Raw genomic sequence first — 22,552 nt, 5'->3', positions numbered from 1 at the left:
AAAAGGGCACAAGACAAGGATGTCCTTTATCACCATTGCTATTCATATTAACCTTGGAAGTATTGAACAGAAGAAATATTAGACAAGAGTCTGAGATCAAACGACTGGAGATAAAGGGTGAAAAATATAAATTGCAGGCATTCGCGGATGACTTGGTCTTTATACTGGAAGAACCTCTGGACACAAGCACAAAACTGTTGGCCATAATTGAACAATATGGTGAGGTTGCAGGCCTGATAATAAATAGAGAAAAGACCAAAGTTTTGACAAAGAACTTAACAGAAAAACAGAAAATGCAACTTGCAAGAAAAACAAATCTTCAAATAGTTAAAAAAGTTAAATACTTGGGAATTTATTTAACAACAAGATGTATAACAGTGAAAGAAGACAACTATACAAAATTATTAAAACAAATAAAACTGGACTTAGAAAAGTGGAAAAATCTCCCAACTGTCAATATTGGGGAGAATAGCTACAGTTAAAATGAATATCTTACCGAAAATACTCTTTTTATTTCAAACCATTCCGGTAAAATTAGAAAAAGCCTTTTTTGATTAACTAAATACCATAATATTGAAATTTGTTTGGCAAGGGAAGAAAGCACGAATTAAAGTGAAATTGCTACAGGACATTAGAGAAAGTGGAGGACTTGGACTTCCAGATTGGAAGTTATATTACCAAGCAGCTATTTTAATGTGGATTAAAGAATGGATAACACTTAGAGACAAAAGACTACTATACCTAGAGGGGCATGACCTGCAGATTGGCTGGCATGCCTTTCTGTGGTATGGAAAGAATAAAGCGCATAAATATTTTCAGAACCATGCTATAAGAAATGCACTTCTCTTAGAATGGGAAAAAATAAAAGAAAAAAATTATACTAAGATACCTGAATGGCTCTCAACAATGGAAGCCTTTGCTTACCCAAACTTAATTAACTATGATAAACTTGTAACATATAAAGACTTACTGTATAATGAAGGAAGATTGAAATCTAGACAAGACTTACAACAACAAAGTATTGACCTACCATGGTGGCCATATTTACAAATTCAATCGAGATATGAAAACGACGTGAAAGCAACGGCGCTCTATAAGGAACAGACAGAACTTGATCCTACATTGTTAAAAACAGATGAAAAGCTGATTAAAAAACTCTATAGATTACTGCTTAACTTAAAGATGGAGGAGGAACAAGCTAAAGAAACAATGATAATATGGGCAAAAAATGTTGGTCATACTATAGAGCTTGAAGAATGGGAAAAGCTATGGGACATAAATATTAGATTAACCAAAGCTGTATCATATAAAGAAAATTTGTATAAAATGTTTTATAGATGGCACATGACACCAGTGAGACTAGCTAAAATGTTTTAAAATACTTCAAATGTTAAATGTAAGCAAAGATCAGGTACTTATTATCATATCTGGTGGACATGTCCTAAAGCAAAAAGGTTTTGGCTTAAGATACATTTATGGTTAGAGAAGATGATTAAAAAATAGAATTTAAACCAGAATTGTTTCTTTTAGGAATGATAGGCCCTAACTATGATAAGGAGAGCGGATATTTAATGTTACATGTATTGACAGCAGCGAGAATTATGTATGCCCAATATTGGAAAAATGAAGTCACTGACTGAAGAAGTATTAATTAAGAAAATATTGGATTGTGCAGAAATGGATAGATTAACTTTAGAGGTTAAAGAGAAAGAGCATTTAGTTTATTATAGAACTTGGAATAAATTTTATCAATGGCTAGATAAATGAGTTAGAGAATGCGATATGCAACTTTGAATTTATTTGAATAAGAATGATATCATACATTGAAATTTTAGTATTGTTTCTGATAATTTATTATACCTATCAGTGTTATTGTTAGCCTCATTATCTTTATTTATGTATATCTACCCAGACAACATTCTGTTTGCCAAATATTGAATGTTACTGGGGGAAAACCCAACCCTCAACCTTTCCTCTACCCTATCCCAAATCCCCATTTTCCTACCTTCCTTTTTAACCCTACAAAAACTAATAAAAATTTATATACGGTGTGTATATATATATATATATATATATATATATATATATATATATATATATATATATGTATATATATATATATATGTATATATATGTATATATATATATGTATATGTATATATATGTATATATATGTATATATATGTATATATATGTGTATATATATATATATATATATATATATATATATATATATATATATATATATATATATATATATATATGTTTTCTGAGGTTTTCGCGGGTGTTTGTATTTGGATCTTTGGTCATTCGGGTTTTTCCCCGCGTAGAATTGAAAGGTGCAGGAGCAACATTTCGACGGAATCCCATCCGTCATCCTCAGGCTGGTGGCTTCAGCTTCCTTCTTCTGGGAGAAGCACACACTTTTTCAGATTTCCTTCATCTTAACAACTTCAACCGTAGAGTGCCAATGGATAGTGAGTGCAGAATGCCTACAAAGTTTTTTCTCCTTGTAATACAGGGTAAACCACCTGCTGCCTTCAAGATATTCTGAACCAACTTTCTATAATCTTTAGCTATTGTCTTCATTGGTTACCATGATAGGAATTGAATGTTACGAATCTATTAGCATGAATGCATATGGATTAAGAACCAGGAACATATTGAATAGTTTTATGCCATATACCGTATATAAACAGCATAACATGCAAAAGAAATAAGTCAATAAATGCAGAAATCAGTTTGATGGCTTCTGGTTATGCACGTAGTATATATATATATATCCTGATTCGTTTACAGCTCATGTTAAACACATGTAGTATTGGCTTCTGTACTACGTCAGGTAATCCTCAAGTTACAACCACAATTGAGCCCAAAATATATGTTGCTAAGTGAAACATTTGTTAAGTGAGTTTGCCCCATTTTATGACCTTTCTTGCTACAGCTGTTAAGTGAATCATTGCAGTTAAGTTAGTAACACAGTTGTTAAGTGAGTCTGGCTTCCCCATTGACTCTGCTTGTCAGAAGGTTGGAAAAGTTGATCACATAACCCCGGGACACTGCAACCGTCATAAATATGAATCCATTGTCAAGCATCTGAATTTTCATCATGTGACCATCGGGATGCTGCAATGGTCGTAAGTATGAAAAAGGGTCATAAGTCACTTTTCCCGATGCCATGGTAACTTTGAACGGACACTAAATGAACTGTTGGAAGTTGAGGACTACCTGTACATACTTTCACAACAGGGTGGAATAATTCTGATAATCGCCTAGTTATGGGGATCGCACATCTGTCTGTCATCGAGCTAATTATTTTAATATGTTATTGTTTTAATATGATTTATCTTGGACATTTGGTAGCAATGTCTTACACTGCATTTCCAGAATAGCAAAGGTTAGAGACGAGAGATTGCTACAGGAGCTCACTGAATTTATAAACACCAGAAAGAAATATATTGCTTTGTAAAAGGAGGAAGGTAGCCTAGGTCCACCTTAGGCATGAAAGCCAGCTAGGTGACTTTGGGCCAGTTAGCCCAACTTATCTCACAGGGTTGTTGTTGTAAAGGAAATAGGAGGAGGAAGGAGTATTGGTATGCTTGTCACCTTGAGTTATTTTTTTAAAATAATAAAAGTTGATATAAAAATAAATAAAAATAAATAGTTTTAACACAGTTTTATTATTGCATTATATTGGGCATAATTATTTAATTCTTTTTAACTCTTTTTTAACTTTTGTATCTACATTTTGATATTTATTGCCCTGTACACCGCCCTGAGTCCTTCGGGAGAAGGGCGGTATAAAAATTTAATAAATAATAAATAAATAAAAGAAGGGTGGCGAGAGCCAAAGTTGGCAAGTGGGTGAGTGGGGGCAAACGTCCTGACCCCTTGAACCGAAACGACGACAGACAAAACACCCCGGAGCAACCTTCAGCATTTACTAAAGGACCGCAGTACCAGCTCCCAAACACCGCCGGTGCGATCCAAGCAGTTACGTTCAAGTATCACAAAAGCATTAGGAAGGAAATGTTTCGAATCAGACGCTTTTGCAAGATTCGGATAGAAATGAACGTCCTGGGCAGAAAGGCGGCATATAGGAGTTTTTTTTAAAAAAAAAAAACAACAACGAGGGAATGCAAATAGTGAGGAGGACTGGTGGGGAAAAAAAACCAACCAACCAATTTTTTTCCTCCCCAATTCAGGGAACGGGAACCCACTTGTCCGGCCCGGCACATTGCAGAGCCGCGCGCCCTCCTTCTTCCTCCTCCTCCTCCTCCTCCTTCGCAGGCTCACCTTCTCTTCCTCCAGCCAGATCCGTCTCCCGACCCAGAAGCAGAAGCTGGCCGCCCTCCGCCTGAGGCGTCCTGGAGAAAGGGCAGCCCGCCCAGGCCGAGAGGCGAGCCCGCCTTGCCCTGCGTCTCCCACGCAGCGCCCGCTTCGCCAACCGAGTCCGACCCTCCCCGCTTCCCCGGGGGCCGCTTCGGAATCAGGCTCCGACGGAGGCAGCCGAGGCGCAGGGGGCTTGCCGGGAAGCCCGGCAACGTGTTTACAAGATGGCAGCGTCCAGGAGGGCTGAAGTGCTGCGTCTCTATCGGGCCTTGCTGCGAGAAAGTCAGGGTTTCAACGCCTACGGCTATAGGTAGGTAGGAAGAGGGCGTCTTGCGAGTGGAGCCTTCGGCGCCCATTCCCTCTTTCTGTCCCCATGGAAAGCCATTCCCCATCCACCCACCCCCACTTAAATTAAATGCGCGTAGGGGTTATTTTAGGGTTTATTTTTAAATGAATAAAATGATCGGCGCTGCTTGTTATCAAAATCCGAGTGGAAAAGAGGATGGAAATGATTTCGGTTTCAAGCGTTTTGATTATTTTATTTTTTTTACTTAAATACCAGGGGAAAGGGGAGTAAGTAAAAGAAGACCCGTTCGCTAATCAAGAGTTAAAGTGGAACTTTATAATTTACAAGGAAACAAGGCAGAAATATAACGCTTAAATTCAGCTTACTCTTGTCACATTCTTTAGTTTGGTGCTTACTGCCTTGTCCTGTAAATGCGTTTGGTTTTATAACCTTGTACGATAAAGGAGACATTATTATATATTGTTAGTAATTGCGTTGCATCTTAGAAAAACAGGCAATTCTGAGAATACATGGGAAAGGAGACTTTAAAAAGGTATACAAATTGAATGCAGTACAATGTCTTTACTAGGGTTCCAAGGAACCAGAAGACTGATAAACATTTACACTTCCCCTTATCTTGTTGCTGCCATTTTTTTTTATAATTTTATTTGTATACCGCCCTTCTCCCGAAGGACTCAGGGCGGTGAACAGGGCAAACATATAAAAATACAAAGATACAAAAGTTAAAAGAGAATTAAACAACTGCCCAGGCTAAAACAATAGGTAAAAATATTTACAACAACAATAAAATCCCAACCCATCCCCCATCAGGCCAGGCCGGCTTGTTCGAACAAATGAGTCTTCAGATCACGCTGGAAGGAGCGAAGGTCCTTAATGGTCATTTAGCATTTTGCCCTCCACATCTGGCAGCCTTACCCAGGAGATGAGATATTACTACTACTACTACTACTACTACTACTACTACTACTACTACTATTAAAGTAATTTGTTTTACTGCTTTGAATGGTAAATATTATTTCAAATATTGAAGGTACTTTGGATGAGACCTCCACTGTGAATATAATTGGGAGTACTTGCCCACCCCTTTAAAAGATTCTTATCACGCAAATGTGACTAGATAAATAAGTACCACTTCTGTTGGAAGCTAATAGTGTTCCATGTGCCTTGGTATATAGTCACGCTGGTCACATGACCACGGATAATGTCTTTCAACAGCACTGGCTTTCTCAGCTAAAAAACGAAGATAAGCACCACCCCCTAGAATCAGACACAACTGGAGACGGGAAACTTTGACCTTTACCTTTTTATCACAAAACTAATAATGTCAAATCAATAGGAGCTGAATTTTATATATAGAGTTATAGCTGAAAGAAGACAAAACATTTTAGACGCCTACAAAAGTAGCCATCAAAATAAGTAGATGCCATTAAAAATCAATATTACCCACATCATGTAGGGTAGAGTGGGAATCACCCTTAAGAGTATATGAAGTAGCTGTTTATGCACAGTAGCAGAAGATAATTTATATTTGTTTTAAAATGTATTTGGTTTATGTTTTATAGAAGTATTTCCTCTTAATTTTGTTTTCTGTTTGAAAATATCAGCTAAGACCATGGTAGCGAATCTATAGCATGCGTGCCACAGGCAGCACGCAGAGCCATTTCTGTGGGCACGCGCACTGCTGCTGCCAGCAGTTTGCACAGGTCCATTAGGCCATGGCCACCCAGAACAGCAGCCCCACCCTGCACAAAGGAGGCGAAGCAGCCGGCTAGCAAGCCCTGCATAAAGGTGGTAGAGCATGCCCAGCAGGCAAAAGGCCCCCCCGAGTGGAAAAAGCCAGATCCCCATCGGCATCATGGCTGCCCAGGCCCAGCAGAGATGGGGGGAGGCACGCAATTCTGGCTGGGATTGGGGGGGACATGGCACCAATGGGGATCCGACTTTCCCCACTCATGTGGCCTTTAGCTTGCTGGGCGTGGGTGTGCTTTACCACCTCTATGCGGGGCTTGCTAGCTGGCCATTTTGCCTCCTTTGTGCTGGGCGGGCCAGATGATCCAGGTGGCAGCGGCAGCCTAATGGACCTGTGCAAACAGCTGGCGGCACCAGCCTGAGGCACAGGGGGGAGGGAGAGTCAGGTGGTGCAGATTCCCCATGCATGAGACTGGGATTTTTTCCTTGCTATTCGATTTTCGCTACCAGACGGTTTAACTTGATGCAGAAAGGGAAGGATATGCATTCTGCATCAAGTAAACTTTTAAGAAGTTAAAGAGTCTGGCAGTGAAAATCCTCCCTGTCCCCCCCGTGCCTCGGGCCGGCACCACCAGCAGCTTGCTCAGGTCCATTAGGCTGCCACCACCAAGCAGAAGAGTGGTGAGGTTTTGTGCCAGCTGGGGAGGGACATGGGATACTTGCTGAGGGAGCTGCTGTGGGTAATGGAACCAGGGAAATGGGCTGGGTGGGGGGAGCTGCCAATACCTATGCCCTGAGGCTTGGCAGATCCCCCCCCAAGCATCCATGATTCCATCTCCTGCCCTACTTCTTGCCTGGCTGGCCGGCTGACACAAAGCCTCACCACTGTTTTCCTCAGTGGCGGTAGCCTAATGGACCTGAGCAAGCTGCTGGTGGCACCAGCCCAAGGCATGGGGGAGGGGGAGGCAGGCAGTGCAGCAGCTTGGGTACCTCGGCTCCATCCGAGTTGAAAATGGAGGCACAGCAACAGGATTGCTCTCAAACAATAAGAGCCGGGTGCACTGCTTGCTCACGTGCGCCCGCCTTATTGAGAGCAATCCCGCTGCTGCATCTCCGCTTTCTTCAACTCAGATCGAGGCAAGGAGCCGCTGGTGGCCGCTTGAGTGGGGAGGACAAGCTTTACTACTGCTGCTGGGCCACACCTGGGCTACGCCCTGCCTCTGCCTCCCAAACTATTGTACCAGAGTTTCAATTAAAAATTAGGCATGGGAATGAGACTACTAAATTGTCCTTTGCATGGGGATTCCTTCAAAGACTACTCAGAAAATCTACTTTGGAAAATTGCAAATGCTGATGACTGAGAGCCACTACAACCATACGTAGCATCAGTTTTATGAATGCTGCATTGACTTCAAGTAAGTTTCTAGTTATAATTCAAAATACCAATTTTAGCTTTCAGAGCTCTGGATGGCATGACTTCCAGTTATCTCAAACACCATCTTCAAATATGTTGAATATTCACCTTGTGTTCATCTGAATATTTGTTTGTATACAGTTTGTATTTAAAGCTTTGAGAAGACAGTGTACTGTATGTTTACATTTTTTTCTTCAAAATTTACTTAGGACATATGCCATCAGAAAAATAAGAGATGCCTTTCGAGAAAATAAAAACATCCAGGTATTGTCAGAAATAGATACACTAATCAACAAAGCAAAAACTAATCTGGAAATGATACACCGGCAGGTAAGCCGTCAATTAATTAAACTCCTTACTTGGTATAGTAGTTCATTTCTTCAAGTATATAATTCTAGTCTGTTTCAATCTCTCCATGAACATAGATTGGATATATACCTTATCAGTTAACATTAGTATACACATGCTTCTGATTAGAAGATACAAAAGATAAAATAGAAATTTATATTGTTGGCACTTTAAAAACAGCTTATGAGAAAAGAAAAATGGAAAGCATTGCACACACAAATATAAAGATAGGGTACTTAAGGAGCCTATAAGTCTAACCAATTACGGTATTCCTATTGTAGCTAGTGCTCCAAAATGTTGATAGAAATCTTTTCTCAGCTTTACTCCCCCTGATCCTTTAATTTAGAAGATACTGAAGTAAGGATTTAAGTGCAAAAAAGATATTTTCTATCACTGCACTCTGATCAATAGGAAGAATTGTTTCTATATCTATTACACGATCCTTTGTTTATAATTGCTAAAAGTGGCAGGTTGTTCCATCAGTTGGAGAAAACTGGAAATTAGGACCTAAAATAAGCCTATCGCCATTTAAGGAAAATCTGCAAAGGTTCCAAACCCAGTCCTGCTCCTAATCTGCCACAGAAGATTTATAAACTGGATGTGAAGGATGTGTGTGCATTCCATTTGTTTTTGTCAATAGTTTATTCAGTTTATATCTCACGTTTTCATTTGTTTTATGCTCGAAGTGGCTTATAATAAAAACAGAAATAGATAAAAGGGAAAAAAGACATTTAAAGCAACAAATATTAAAATCTGTAACTATTTGAGGCACTTCATTGAATATGCACATTATTAATTTGTTTATGATCTTTTGAGTTTTACTCATCAATTTATTTTATAACTTAAAAGCACATACTAAAACAATGCATACATTCTGTTAGTAAGCATTTCGCTAGTGGCAATAAACTAATTTGAGATCTTCTTCCGAGCATGGATTCTTATGTAGCCAGAGTACGAGCCAATCAGGAATAAAAAAATTACAGCAAGCCCAGGATTAAACCAAAGGAAGAACTAATAAGCAGAAGGAACCAAAATAGCCCATTTACAACTCACCCTATTCACTGAATATAAAATGCAGACTGGATTGGAAGGAAAAACTGAAAATCAGCCAAAGTAGAATCAATGTTGCAGAAGAATATAGCTAGTTCAGGGGTAGGCAACCTTGGCTCTTTTATGACTCATGGACTTCAACTCCCAGAATTCCTGAGCCAGCTGGCTCAGGAATTCTGGGAGTTGAAGTCCATGAGTCATAAAAGAGCCAAGGTTGCCTACCCCTGAGCTAGTTGATTGGAATTCTGAATAGGGTCACTAAAGAAAGTAGTATTTTTATATTTATAGACTTACATAGTTTCAATTTCTCATGGAACCTGTTGTGATATCATCTGAAATATTCATCCCACTTTTTGTTTCAGAAGAACATTAAAACAGCCAACAAAATTGATAAATAAGTAAAAATATAACTACAAGTTTGAATTATTTGCATGCTAAAAATAATAGCAGCTAACATACTGTATTGTAAGATTTGTCCTGTGTATTGACAATGCAATTGCATGGATATTGTGGATTGTATTTAAGTTTACTTTGGTAAATATACATTCAGTAATAAATTGTTGTTATGGATGTGTGGGAATTTTTAAATATAAAAATATTTTCAAAACGATATAATATTATATCCTATTATTTAAGGTTTGTAAATTAATGCCTAAATGCAAACATGGCTGTTTGACAGTTTTAAGCAAAACTTCTTCATAAGGGTAAAAATAAATTGCTTCATGATATCTAGAGCTATATTAACACTGCTGTATTTCATGATTGTCTAATTTGTATTAACAATTTTTAAGGATATTCACATTATTTTGAAATGTCATACTTTTTAATTGCCTATGTATATTTGAGCAATTTGGATAGTGAAGAATATTACAAGTAACTAGGGCTTTTAGAAATATTTAAAGGTGAAATATTTATACAGTTTTTAAACAATAGAGCTGAAGCTGATCAAGCATGTGTGTTTTGAATTTTGAGGTTTGCTAAAATGTAGCACACCACTTTTAGCTGACTTTCTTTTTCCATGGCATGTCAATAAAAATTAAATAATATCCCAGCTGCCGAATAATTTGTTGCTTCTGTGAAATCAAATTTATGTTCTCTTTAAATGCTAATTTATGGTTTAGTCATCAAAATGACCGTTGGCATCTCAGGTTCATAAATAACTACTTGAATCAGCTCTGGGAGGAATTGTGGAAACATGACAGATTACTGTCATTTAGTTGTGTCAATCTCGACAAAAATTTACAAAAGGAGCTTTCAAAAGTTAAAAAAAAATCATAAAAGAGCATTCCTGTATACTTTTTAAGTTTTGTAGGTGATTTATTTTGTTATGAAAAGATAAAAAAGGAGAAAACTTTGTCTATAGGAAAGTAGTTGTCAGTTTCTTATATTTTCTGTAAATCCATGTTCAAAAGCAGTTAATAGAGCACATCGTTCTGTTCTATTCTGTGGGGACCTGGTGAGGGAATGAAAGGCTTGACAGAAATCAAATGGTTCATTTATGTGTGTGTGCGAGTGAACAGTCTTGTTTCTTTTTCTGCAAATACCTTTTCTTCAGTCTTAAGGAAGTGGTATAAATTGTCTCTCAGGCCATATTGGATGTTTGGATATGTGAGGAGTAATACTTAGAGAAGTAATCTATTGCCAATGGTTGTGGAGGTGGCTGGTCTTTTTTGTTGTCTGACAGTAAATTTGAAACTAGGATTTTAGTTATCTTAATCCAACTTTTGTTATCTTCCCATTGGGACACTAGTATAGCAACCCTACTTAAGGATTTTATGCTTTCTTATTACAGACCTCAATTTCATTCCTCAGCTCCACTTTGTAAATAACAACAGTGGCTAGGCAGTGCTCTTTGCTTAAACCCTTCTGTCTTGAATAGCATATTCTAGATTGAAAATAAATCGCAGAAGAGCTAGTTGCTTATTAGTATTACTTTATAAAAGCTGTTCCAGGCTTTCACAGCTGATGGAAATGATCGATAGAAGCTGGCATGAGATCTCATTGGCAAAAAGTATATAGTACACATAATTCCTATCTCAGATTGATGAATTGCCTCCTTACTTGTTTCGCTGGCCTTTATATTTATAAGTGAGGTCTTTATTCAGTCTGAGCCAGCCCACTAGTTGCAGGCTATTCAGAGCAGGAAGCTTTATCAATGCTAATTCATACCCTTGTTACTTCTTACCTGGGCTACACTATGAGGTTCCCTTTGAGGACTACTCAGGAATTTCATCCTTTATGAAATGTAGTGGTCCGTATGCTGGTTCTTGGGAGGCACTTTAACCATCTAAATTTCTGTGGGTTCTGCATTGCCCACTGGTTGTTTCCAGGTACAGTTCAAGCTCATGGTATACAGGGCTCCAGCATAATGAAGAAACTGCCTTCTCTAGAATAAATTTCCCTGTCTTGGTCAGTTGTTCTAGCAGGTTCTTGATTCTCGCTTGTGCAGAGAAGCAAAGAAGCAGATCTTTTTCATGATGATCCCATTACTAGACCTCGGCCATCAGCTCTTTAGATTCATTCCCCTCCTGGCTTGTCAAAGCAGCCCAGGAGATGTTCTGTGAGTAGGATCTAGCAGTGATTAATTCTCTGAGTGAGGGAGTTGTTCCTTTATCTCTTAAAATGGATTTGCTTCATCCCATTCTGAAAAAGCCATTGCTGGACCCCACCATACTGAATAATTTTTGTCTATATCCGACTTCTCCTTTTTGGAGAAGGTGTTTGGGAGAGTACTTTCACAACAGCTTCAGATGTTCTTGGATGAAATGATTTATCTGGATCCTTCTCAGTCAGGATTCAGATCTGGGTATGGGATGGAAACAGCACTGGTTGCGCTTTTGGATGATCTCTGGCATGGGAAGGATGGGGGTTGTGTATCCATCCTTACCTTACTTGATCTCTTAGCAGTTTTCAGTACCATCAACCATGGTATCCTTCTGGCTCAGAGGATTGGCGTTGGCAGCACAGTGTTGTGCTGATTTGCCTCCTTTCTTCAGGGTCAATTCTAGTCAGTGAAGATTGGAGAGGGGAGGTCCCATTGTCAGCCCCTATTGTATAAAGTGTCACAGGGTTCAGGGTTCCTCTCCTATTTAACATCCACATAAGGTGAGTTCAACTGCATCATGGGATAGGTCTCTATCAATATGCTGATGATACTTAGCTATAGATCTCTGCCTCCTGATGAATTAAGAAATGCTATAGACATCCCGGTGGCTGGGGGCTATGTGAGCCTGGATGAAGCACAACAAGCTTCAGCTGAATCTTGGCAAGACGGAATGGGTTTGGGGCCTACTGATTCTAGGACTATGCCATCTTTGCTGTTGGATGGGGTGGCACTGACTCAGACCTCTGAGTCATTCTAGACTCACAATTCCTTCTCAAAGAGCAAATAGCAGTCTCAACATTCTAAATGTGTTCATCAGGCCAAAGCTTACAGGGCCATGGCATAGAAGAAGTAGGATGGCAAACTCTGATTTGGGTGAGGCACATTAAGGTTAACATCACTGCAGATAAGACATTGCAAACCAAACTTGTTGGCTTTAGGTTCTTTTCCAGTGAGTCCTTCCTTCTCATTAGGTGGCCAAAGTAGGAAATAGTATGCAGGGGGGCATTGATCTCCTAATATATTCAGGGCAGCAGAATGTTACATCTGCACCAAACTTGTGTCTTAATTTTAAGCATTAAGAAGTATTTCTAAGATGGAGGAGTTTTTTTTTTCCTTTGTTCCTGCAATTCACCCAGTAGCAGTTATCAATATATTCCATTCCTCGGAAGAGGAAACACTTAAAAATTCTAGTATCTGAAGCTATTTATTGAAGAGATTTATTATTGAAGTTCTGCTGTTACAGCTTGACAATTAAGAAGTATTGACTAATGTAAACACATTATGGATGTCAATTTTAAAAAAGCTGCAAGATTGATTAACATCTCAGAGGAATGCTAACATAAGCCATTAAGAATCATCAATAAGTATTCAGTAGCCACAAAAGATTAGTCTGCTAATAGACAACTACCTTCTGTTAAAATTAAAATCTTCAAATGCTGAGCGTTGCATCTATATTAATTTAATTTTGAAACGTCTACCTTTTCAGTTATAGTTGTTTTAGTTATAGGATTGAATTTTAAGCTTAAAATAAGGGTCTTATTATTTACTTAATCTTAGCAGCTAAATAATAAATACTCAACATTGGAAAACCTCAGATAATCTTAACAATTATGTGGATTAAAAAGACTCATTCAACTGCCTTGCTTAAAAAAGACTACAGGTAAAGTCAAAATAATAGAATGTCAGAGGCAGGAACCACAGTTCTATCGAATTTGGGCTGATTTTGTATATTTTCTTAATTGCAACATACAAGCTATTGGTGGTACTTATGATATTCAGTGAATATAAAACTGTTTATTATCTGTTCCCCTCTACTCGTATTTTAGCAGAAGTTTTGTGTGTGTGATGGATTTATGTTATTCAGTTAGTTCACTATATGTTAAGTTACACGTAAAAAAGGAGCATCAGCTTCTAGGATAAATGATAATTCATGGACTTAACAAGCCATCATTCAATCAACCAGAAGATTATAAAAGGTTAGCAACTGCTGCCTAGCAGAGCATCTAGCAACTCAGTAGCCTAAGAAGAAATGGGTACCCAGGGCAGTGACCAAGGTGAAAATGAAGATCTGCCCTAAAATCTTTTCTCACCTGTTTCTTACAAAAATCCTCCCCCTTCCTTTCCCTGGCATTTTCCCTGGCATTTTATTGCAATTTTTTTATTGCAGCAATGTAATTGTGCACGTTTTGAGGGTTTAAAGTGTAAATATCACTCGTATCATTTTTGCTTTATCATTTCTGTCTGATATGTACAAAGTGTATCCTCGTTTATTAAGATATACTTTAGAAATCGTAAAGCTGTTTGTGGTTTCCCAGCCTAAAAAACAACCAACCTCCCAACAAAAATGAGGAGATCTGTCACATCAGATAAAAATGCCAAGGAGCTTGAAGCAAGAATGCTGACCTATATTTTTTTTTAATTTATTTATGAAAGAAAACAAGAGGAAAGGAATGGAGGCGCTTGGAAGCAAAAAAGGACCCAAGGGTTTCCAGTAGTATAGTAATGGAGATGACCTTTAATATTGAGGCCTTTGGATCAAATTTAAGTTGGCATTAAAATTTTCTAATAAATTCCCTGCTGAATCACTGAGTGGTTGTTTTTTTCCCCTGCCCTCAAAGTTAATTCGGTAAGGTCACAATAAAGCAAGTCCTGTCTGTGCTATTGTAATTGCTCTCAGCAGGCTGGTAATACCAAGGCACTGAATTGCCAGTTAGTGTGCTTTTATTTCTGTCCTCAGCCGGCCCTCCTCATTTCTCCCTCTGTTCTCTCTCCCCACCCCATCTTTTGGTCCTCCTTATGTTAGACACAAAAATAGTCACAAATTGAAATCCACTCTGTTTGAGTTACAAATAGAAAAGAAGTTTATTAGACTTCACAACAAAGTCTAAAAAAAATAACGGTTTGCAAAGCGTGGTGGATTCAGGAAGGCAGACATTGCAGTGCAGCCAAGCACTGAACCACACCCCAAATTCCAAAATCACATATTATTATAATGCTATCCCGACGCCCCATTCCCTCCCCCATGGCCCCATTGGCTTAGGCTTTGGAGGTTACAATCTATCAGAAGCGCCTAAACCAGGGGTCTTCAAACTCGGCCCTTTTATGACTCATGGACTTCAATTCCCAGAATTCCTCAGCCAGCGTGCCTGGCTGAGGAATTCTGGGAGTTGAAGTCCATGAGTCATAAAGGGCCGAGTTTGAAGACCTCTGGCCTAAACAGAATACATTATCTCTGCCCCTGTTTGCTTACATTATACTAATAAGATCCCTCCCCTACTATCAATTCTAGAGAGATGTCTCCCATCTTCTACACCTGCCAGGGGTACTAGGCACCAGAAGGTACTTAAAAACAATTCCTCGATGGTGACTCACACTGGGTCCCATGGTAACTCCTGTTCTCCCCCTCCTCCACTTGAGGCCTGTATTTTTCCCCATATACTCAAAGCATCTACTCAGGCAATTGATTATAAAATGATTATTATAAAATATAAAATATGGTTATATGATAATACTAAAAGCATATATATTTTTATTTTTAAATTTCCTCACTACTTCCAGTTATTTTCCACACTTACGTTGACAATATTGCTGCCCTTAACGGCTGCTGGTCCTCTTTCATTTGTTATGCTTTTTCAAACTGTTCCTTGCATGCTTTCAACTGCAGGAAATTGAAAACATAGAAGAATAGGATATATTGTAAAGCCCATAAGTCATGTAAGGATAAAAAAAGTTATCCACGATAGGACTGAGTGTACCCTGAGTTAAGACTACTGTCACTGCTGCTCCTTAGACCCACCCCCAGCTGTTACACCAGGGGTGTGTTGTCCTTAGTTTATTGATAAATTATGTTACCAGTACTGAAACTTTTCATAGTATCCTCCTGTATTTTTCTCACCAATAGTAATAGAAGGTGTTAAAAAAAATTAAAAATGGCCTAATTGAGTAGGAGAATTCCAGATTTTTAGGACATCACCTACAGTTCTTGGATCAGTGAAATAAGATAATCACTTTTTTATTTTATTGCAATGTTTGATGATTATTCATTCATTTATTCATCTTATTCATATAGCCACCATCTCAGAAATGTGACTCTGGGCATGTGTACAATAAAAAATATAATTAAAAAATTAAAAAATATAATATAATAATAAGAAGAAGAAGAAGGAGGAGGAGGAGGAGGAGGAGGAGGAAGGGACCTTGGAGGTCATCTAGTCCAACCCCCTGCTCAGGCAGGAAACCCTATACCATTTCAGACAAGTAGCTGGCCAGTCTCTTCTTAAAAACTTCCAGTGTTGGAGCATTCACCACTTCTGGAGGCAGGTTGTTCCACTGGTTAATTGTTCTAACTGTCAGGAAGTTTCTCCTTAGTTCTAGGTTGCTTCTCTCCTTGACTAGTTTCCATCCGTTGCTTCTTGTCCTGCTTTCAGGTGCTTTCGAGAATAGCTTGGCTCCCTCTTCTTTGTGGCAGCCCCTGAGATATTGGGACACTGCTAACATGTCACCCCTCACCCTTCTCTTCATTAAACTACACATACCCAATTCCAGCAACCGTTCCCTATATGTTTTAGCCTCCAGTCCCCCAATCATCTTTGTTGCTCTTCTCTGTACCCTTTCTAGAGTCTCAACATCTTTTTTACATCGTGGTGACCAAAACTGGATGCAGTATTCCAGGTGTGGCCTTACCAAGGCATTGTAAAGTAGTATTAGTACTTCACTTGATCTTGATTCTATCCCTCTGTTAATGCAGCCTAGCACTGTGTTGGCTTTTTTGGCAGCTGCAGCACATTGCTGGCTCATATTTAAGTGATTGTCCACTAGGACTCCGAGATCTCTCTCACAGTTGCTACTATTGAGCAAGGTACCACCTATACTATACCTGTGCATTTGATTTTTCCTGCGTAAATGTAGAACCTTACTTTTTTCACCATTGAATTTCATTTTGTTAGATAGCGCCCAGTGTTCGAGTCTGTCCAGATCCTCCTGTCTCTTAAGCGTATCTTCTGGAGTATTGGCTATTCCTGCCAGCTTGGTGTCATCTGCAAATTTGATGAGTTCCCCATCTATCCCCTCATCCAAATCGTTGATGAAGATGTTGAAGAGCACTGGGCCCAGAACAGAGCCCTGGGGCACCCCACTACACACTTCCTTCCATGTAGATGCAGTTCCATTGAGGACCACACGCTGAGTACAGCCTGTCAGCCAGCTACAAATCCATCTGGTGGTGATGCTATCTAACCCACATTTTTCTATCTTATCAAGTAGTAGGTTGTGATCTATTTTATCAAATGCCTTACTGAAGTCCAAGTAAATTATACCTACAGCATTCCTCTGGTCCACTAGTTTTGTCACTTGGTCAAAGAATGCAATAAGATTTGTCTGGCATGATCTGTTTTTGACAAACCCATGTTGGCTTTTAGTGATAACTTTGTTCACATCAAGGTGTTCGCTGATTTGTTGTTTGATTATCTTTTCCAGAATCTTCCCAGGTATTGAGGTCAGGCTGATAGATCTGTAGTTTCCTGGATCTATCTTTATTATTGGTTAGTGCCAGGAATACAAAAAGCTAGTTTAATTTGTAAATGACATTGATGGAGATGTTCTGTCTTAGAAACCTTCTAGAAGGGTTGTTCCTTGAGCTGGCACAATAAGTGGTCCTCAATATGAAAAATAAAAATAATTATTAAAAATGACCTTTGCATATGCAGCTATGGCATGGCAAAGGATGGTTCACACAAACCTATGCATTGCCTCACTTTTTATAACTTCATTCCTCAGTACCTGAGGACTCTTGGCATAATGTGTGAACTGACTTTGCCACATACCCTTGTATCTGAGGCATTAGGAAAGTGGTTTATATTGAACTCTGATGATCTTCTTTACAGCAGTTACAGAACAAATAAATTTATCATCTATCCTTACTTCATAATTCCTTTCCTTCCCTATTTTATCCTTTCTAATCATCAAATCCACAAGCCACCAGTTTATTTTTTTCCATTTTCAGCAAAATCTCCATAAAGAATTTCCAGTCACCAATATATGTACTTATTGTTTTCTCCATGATCAAACAAGTTAATTTTGCAATTTCTGCAAATCCGGTTGTCTTCATGGGACTGCCCTTGAGGACCACTTGGAGGCTCCAACTGGTACAGAATGCAGCCGCGAGAGTCGTGTTGGGAGTTTCCCGATACTCCCATGTTACACCTCTGCTCCGTGAGCTGCATTGGCTCCCAGTTGTCTTCCGAGTGAGATTCAAGGTACTGGTAATGGTGTTCAAGGCCCTACATGGCAGGGGTCCGGAGTACCTTAGGGAGCACCTGCTGCCGGCATCAACTTCCCTCCGCCCTGTGCGTTCCCACAGAGAGGGCCTCCTCAGGGTGCCACCGATCATCAGAGAATGTCGTTTGGTGGTCCCCAGGGGGAGGTCCTTCTCTGTGGGTGCCCCGGAATTATGGAATCGGTTGCCGGTTGAGCTCCGGATGGCGCCCGACCTCTGCTCCTTCGACGCGATCTGAAAACGCATTTATTTGAACAAGCCGGCTTGGCCTGATGGGGGTTGGGTTGGGTTTTTTATTGTTCTTAATATTTGTATTTATTGTTTTTACCTTGGGCATTATGTTTAATTCCTTTTAACTTTTGTATTTTTGTATTTTATACATTTGCCCTGTTCACCGCCCTGAGTCCTTCGGGAGAAGGGCGGTATATAAATAAAATTATTATTATTGTTGTTGTTGTTATTATATTATTATTATTATTATTATTATTATTATTATTATTATTATTATTATTATTATTCGCCAACCGTACTAGGGTCGTGGGTATTTTGGGATCTTTCAGTGTGTAGTCTCACTGCAGTTACCATGGACAAAATCAGTCCTCCATAAATCTTTTCTACCTGACTATCCATAGGTTCAACAAAACTATTTTAGTTTCAACTGAACAATAATCTTTAACAGTCTTTGTAACACTATATGCGTTTATACCCCAATTTTTCTAGTTTTGCAAGTCTATCATGCATTATAGAATGACCCTATGTATTTTCCACATTTCCAAGAAAAATTAAAAGTACCTATCTACATCCAGGACAAATTCTTCTAGTGCTATATACCAGTGGTACATCATTTTGCAAAAAAAAAAGGGAAAAAAAAGAACCAACCCTCTCTTAAGCTATAGCATGGTATAGACTGCAGTCCTTTCAGCCACCTATTCTCCTTTTGCTCCATCTATATTATATATATTGTATATATATTGTGTATATATTATATATATTGTATATGTATATCCATCTGTATTGTAATGAAAGTTCTTGGCCTGTTTTATTATGCACTCTTTAACTTGCTGTTCTTCCATTTCAGATGTCAGTTAAATCTGAAATGGGAGAACACCAAGTTAAAGGGTGCATAATATATATTTCAGTGATGACATGTTCATCATATGTACATAATATGGTCTCAGATTCTGTTTTCTGTAACTCAGTTCCACTTATCTTTTATCTAGATTAAGCCTTTCTCATAAATGTGAAGATGAGAACCATTGAAAACTAAATCCTTCTGCAACTAATGGCATGTTCGCATTTCTGTGTACGTTTACACCATGCTGAATCATCAAGGATCAAAACACATCTCCTTTACATATATACTTCAGATGTGTCATAATTAAAATACATATGCATACCAACATTTATTAAATAACTAAAGTGCTGCTGTATCCAGCTGTTTCCACCCAGGAATAAAAGAAACATATCCATAGTCACATTTAATAAAAGAAACATATCCATAGTCACATTTATCATATGAATAATTACTATTATTCATTAGTAATTCTTCTGCATCTCAAATCAAGATAGTATGCAGTGTGCATGGGGTTATTCTGGATATTTATATGTAACAGTAATATAGGCTTACTTATTTCAAGTGTAATTAGGATTTAGGAGGAGCACATCTTTTTGTTGCTATCTTAAAGTCCATTTGTTCCTGTTTTTCCCCACATAATGCTTTGAAGCACTTTATTTTTTGATTACCAGTTTCATATATCTGAAGAAGGAAACCGGGAAAGTTTATGCCACAATAAATGTCAGAAAACTCTTGAGCAGTTATGAAATAAGAGTTGATTCCCAAAGTGACCACACCTCAGCTGGGCAGAAAATTGGATATATAATTGCACGTAACTCTTTTTATTTCAGTCTTTGCCCAAGAGTTTCCTAGACTACTTAAAAGCCTGCAACTGTGAGCTGCTAAAATCTGCCCACTTAAAAGAGATCTGTGAAAAGGAGGCAGCATGTGTGAGTGTGTACTTTATCTTAATGAATTCCCAGAGAAATGCACTGTAGAAGGCAAACTGCATGAGGTTCTTTTTTATAAACCGCATTTAAAACATGACAAAGCCAAAATTTCTATGGCCTCCCCCAGATTGTCCTTTAAATTTTGTTTTGAGACCATAAACCACTTCTGGTGTAACTAAAAATTACCTGAACACTGCCCTTTTGCACCTTGCTAAATAACTACATTTGTTACATCCATTGTGGTTAATTAAATTACAGTTCTCAGGAAAACAAAACTGGTGTCCTCTCTGTCCTCAAAGTGAATACACAATTGATTACTTCCTGGGTTTCTCAAGCTATTATTTCTCGTCATGTATGAACTGAGAAATTGGAATTTTGTATCCTGATTAATAAAAAGAAATTAATCAATTTCCAGTTGAGGTTGTATGAGAAATTTGAACTTACTAAACCTAGTGCAGTTCGACTGCAATGCATATGAGAAACTTCTTTAAAAGAACATAGCTTTTGAGACCAAGAGGTTTTAATACAGGCCAGGCCAAGCCAATGCATTAAAGTAAATATTTTATGATACTACTGCACAATAAAATGTCTCACACATTTTTTCACGTACAGATATTCCTCGAATTACAACCACGGTCGCACCCAGAAATTCTGTTGATTGGCAAGACAAGTTTCTACATTTTACAACCTTTCTTGCCACAGCTGCTAAGTGAATCACTGCAGTTAAATTAGTAACACATTGGTTAAGTAATCTGGCTTCTGCATTGACTTTGCTTGTCACAAGGTCACAAAAGGCGATCACATGAACCCAGGACATCATAATTACATGCCAATTGCCAAGTGTTTGAATGTTGATCACGTGACCAAGGGGATGTTACAAGGGTCGTAAATGCGAAAAATGTTCGCTACTTTTTTTCAATACTGTTGTAACTTTGGACTGTCATTAAATGATTGTAAGTCGAGGACTACCAGTACTTCAGAAAGCAATTGTCTGTTTTAAATTAAAGGAATCGTTAATAATCCCTTATATCTGGCAAATGCAATCTAGATATCTATTCTTTAAAACGTATGCCACTAAGAAGTATTTGGCTTTTTGTTTCACTTGCTTCCTATAGCCAAGTTTGTTTTAATTTTTTTAATTTCTTTTCAGTGATACCACAACACTCTAAAGTTCTTGTCACAATACTAAATTAAAGGGCTAATGGGACTATTGTGATTGCAAGGCTACATCAAAATCAATTACAGGGCTCAGACTACAAGCAGCTACTCTAACGCTTCAGTAGCCTCTCTTGTATTACTTATAAATTATAAGTAACCTCATAATTTAATTTGAGACTTTCTTTCTCCCACCTACCCCCCACACACATACATGCACTTCAGAGACTACTAAATAACTAGAAATGGAGCCTCTTGCTTGACAGTTCACTAGGTGGTTTAATGGGCCACGTATGCAGAAATTGCTAATAACTCATCAGTGACTAACAGTTCAAACAACAGATACCAGGAGTATCTTGACTTGCGTGTGGTTGTGCTGAGATGAATGGCCCTGAATGATTAAACTGTAATTTATCAGTGAACTAAACTGCACAGTGATTATTGCAGGTTCCTGGAAAGTATTAGTGTGTTAAAACAAATGCTTCCTATCTGGTTAAACATATTTGTGGAAAGGAGAGTGAAAGATCTATACGGAAAAGTCTTTCCATTTCCTAAGCAGCTGGCTTAAAAATGGCTTGATGGGTGATTAATGCGTTCCTTGTTCACTTAGAGCTTCATCACAGCCTTTGCAGCTGCTTCTGGATAACTTACAGAATGTGCAATCTCTCTCACACACAAACAGCCTATGAGAATCACACTCAGACTCACAAAATCTGTTATTATAATGATCAAGATTAAAACCACTTTACAAATGGCTTGGGCCCTAAGCCAGGGAAAAATAGAAGACTTAAGGCAGGGCTTTTCAACCAGTAGTACGGGTACCACCTATGCTACATTGGCAGCTGGTAGGTGACCATCCTAGAAAAGGAGTGGGGGAGGGGAATGAGCTGAACTGGTGGCAGCACCGCACAAGCCTGAGCGAGAGATGGCTGGAGCTGCAGGGCTGTCAGGGCTCAGCAGAAGCACCAGGATAAGCACCAGGCTCCAGCTAGAGTTCGGTGCTGATCCTGGCGCTTCTGCTGAGCCCTGAAGAAGTGCCGATCAGCTGGAATGTTGCACCATCTCCAGGGTCTTGTGATTTACATTCAGATGCTTGTCAACTGATTCATATTTATGATGGTCACAGTATCCCAGGGTCATGTGAAGTGACCAAAACCTCCTGCAACCACCCAGAAGACGGGGGAATAAGAACCAAACACTCCACCCCACCCCCGCTGCCAATCCTCAACAGAAATGCTCACAACAGTGAAAACCTCGGACAAGAGGAAGAGTGCCACCGGGCAGGCAAGCAGGTGTCTTGCTCGGCTGTGGCTTGGGGGGCACTTTTTTCAGTGCCATTGTAACATCGAACAGTCACTAAGTAAACGGTTGTAA

At 38.8% G+C, this 22,552-nt stretch overlaps 3 protein-coding genes across 9 annotated transcripts in view; 2 read left to right on the top strand and 1 right to left on the bottom strand.

Moving 5' to 3' along the window:
* Positions 1–4,474, bottom strand: part of FARS2 (phenylalanyl-tRNA synthetase 2, mitochondrial) — a 201,949-nt gene extending 197,475 nt beyond the window's left edge. For 5 of the 7 annotated variants that reach the window (XR_014492157.1, XM_083359940.1, XM_083359948.1 and 2 more), the window contains exon 1: positions 4,297–4,474. The gene's annotated coding sequence lies outside the window, so the exon portion shown is untranslated. The remainder of the gene's footprint in view (positions 1–4,296) is intronic. The other 2 variants (XM_083359941.1, XM_083359946.1) reach the window with 2 other exon arrangements.
* Positions 1–22,552, top strand: part of F13A1 (coagulation factor XIII A chain) — a 564,207-nt gene that overhangs the window by 504,258 nt on the left and 37,397 nt on the right. The window lies entirely within an intron of this gene.
* LYRM4 (LYR motif containing 4) overlaps positions 4,430–22,552 on the top strand; it is a 40,896-nt gene continuing 22,773 nt past the window's right edge. The window contains exons 1-2 of the mRNA XM_083359953.1: positions 4,430–4,642; positions 7,952–8,072. Of these exons, the coding sequence (XP_083216079.1) occupies positions 4,557–4,642; positions 7,952–8,072 (207 nt within the window). The 5' untranslated portion in view covers positions 4,430–4,556. The remainder of the gene's footprint in view (positions 4,643–7,951; positions 8,073–22,552) is intronic.

Source organism: Vipera ursinii (assembly GCF_947247035.1).
Source record: "Vipera ursinii genome assembly, chromosome: 3".
Classification (NCBI taxonomy): domain Eukaryota; kingdom Metazoa; phylum Chordata; class Lepidosauria; order Squamata; family Viperidae; genus Vipera; species Vipera ursinii.
This window is presented reverse-complemented; position numbering and strand designations above follow the sequence as displayed.